Source organism: Triticum dicoccoides, unplaced genomic scaffold, assembly GCF_002162155.2.
Source record: "Triticum dicoccoides isolate Atlit2015 ecotype Zavitan unplaced genomic scaffold, WEW_v2.0 scaffold123637, whole genome shotgun sequence".
Lineage (NCBI taxonomy): Eukaryota > Viridiplantae > Streptophyta > Magnoliopsida > Poales > Poaceae > Triticum > Triticum dicoccoides.
The window spans coordinates 1,001-2,047 of record NW_021186534.1 but is presented as its reverse complement, the minus strand read 5'-3'; the positions used below and the strand labels follow the sequence as shown (position 1 = coordinate 2,047).

At 65.3% G+C, this 1,047-nt stretch overlaps 1 protein-coding gene across 1 annotated transcript; it reads right to left on the bottom strand.

Moving 5' to 3' along the window:
• Positions 1–32: 32 nt before the first annotated feature.
• Positions 33–725, bottom strand: LOC119343361 (UDP-glucosyltransferase UGT13248-like; the record flags this gene model as incomplete). Its single annotated transcript, XM_037614351.1, has 1 exon — positions 33–725. A coding segment is annotated over exon 1 (693 nt), but the record flags the coding sequence as incomplete, so codon positions are not given.
• Between the last annotated feature and the right edge of the window lie 322 nt (positions 726–1,047).

Genomic DNA, 1,047 nt, shown 5'->3' with positions numbered 1-1,047 from the left:
GAGTGAGTAGAGAGTACAGGAACACGACTAACCGTTGGCTCGATGTCGCTGAATGAGTTGACGAGCACGTCGTCCGCCTCCACCAGCCCGTCGAACTGCCCAATCGACATCTTAAAAAACCCTGGCTGCGACTCGGGCGCCCCTGCGAATGGCGGCACGTCCTCCGGCCCCAGCTCCACGCCCAGCGCTCCGCGCGCCAGCAGCTCACGCCCGTCCGTCACCGGCGGCGCCAGCCGACCCGCCCACAGCTCACCGTAGATGACGTTCACAGCGCACGGCTGCGAGAAGAACGCCGCGGCAGGCACGCCGGCCGCGCGCGCCACCCGCCCTGCCCACGGCAGGTGCGAGTCGTACACTAGCACGCGCACCGCGGTCGTTTCCTCCGAAAGCAGGAGATCCCTCAGCGTCTCGGACCCCACGGCCTCCAGCCGGGAGAAGTACTCGTCGGTGTCAAGGCATGAGGCGAAGCCGCCGGCGTCGAAGCCGTCGGAGATGGGAGCCACGCGGAAGGGCGCGCCGGGGAGCGGGGTGACGGAGAGCACGTGGCGGGTGGTGACGAGCGTGGGGCGGAGGCCGTGGCGCGCAAGGCGGCGGCCCAGCTCCAGCATCGGGTTCGTGTGGCCCTGTGCCCCCGGGAACGGCAGGAGGAGGAGGCTCCCGCCCTCCCTACGAACTCCATGGCTGACGACGCTGGAGCTGGCGGTGGCCGCCGGCGTGCTCTCCATATTTCCGCTTGGTGTGGTGGTTGGTTTCTTGGGGGGTGAATAGCTCCCATGCGACGTCGTTGGTGTGAACTGTCTCTCATGCGACGTCGTTGGCTGTAATAGCTTGCATGCGACATCTTCGTTGGAAAAAATAGCTCCCATGCGACACACCATATACGCGGCTAGTTGGCTGTCCGTTAGGCTGAGATTTGGTTAGGACACTGGGGGTTATGTGCTCTGACTGGTGGGGTCCACCTATGGCCACATAGTCAAGAGTCAACCGTCCACGACTCGACCGGTGACTGTGTGACCGTGCTCGACTCGCCCGTGCTGGACTGGGCGA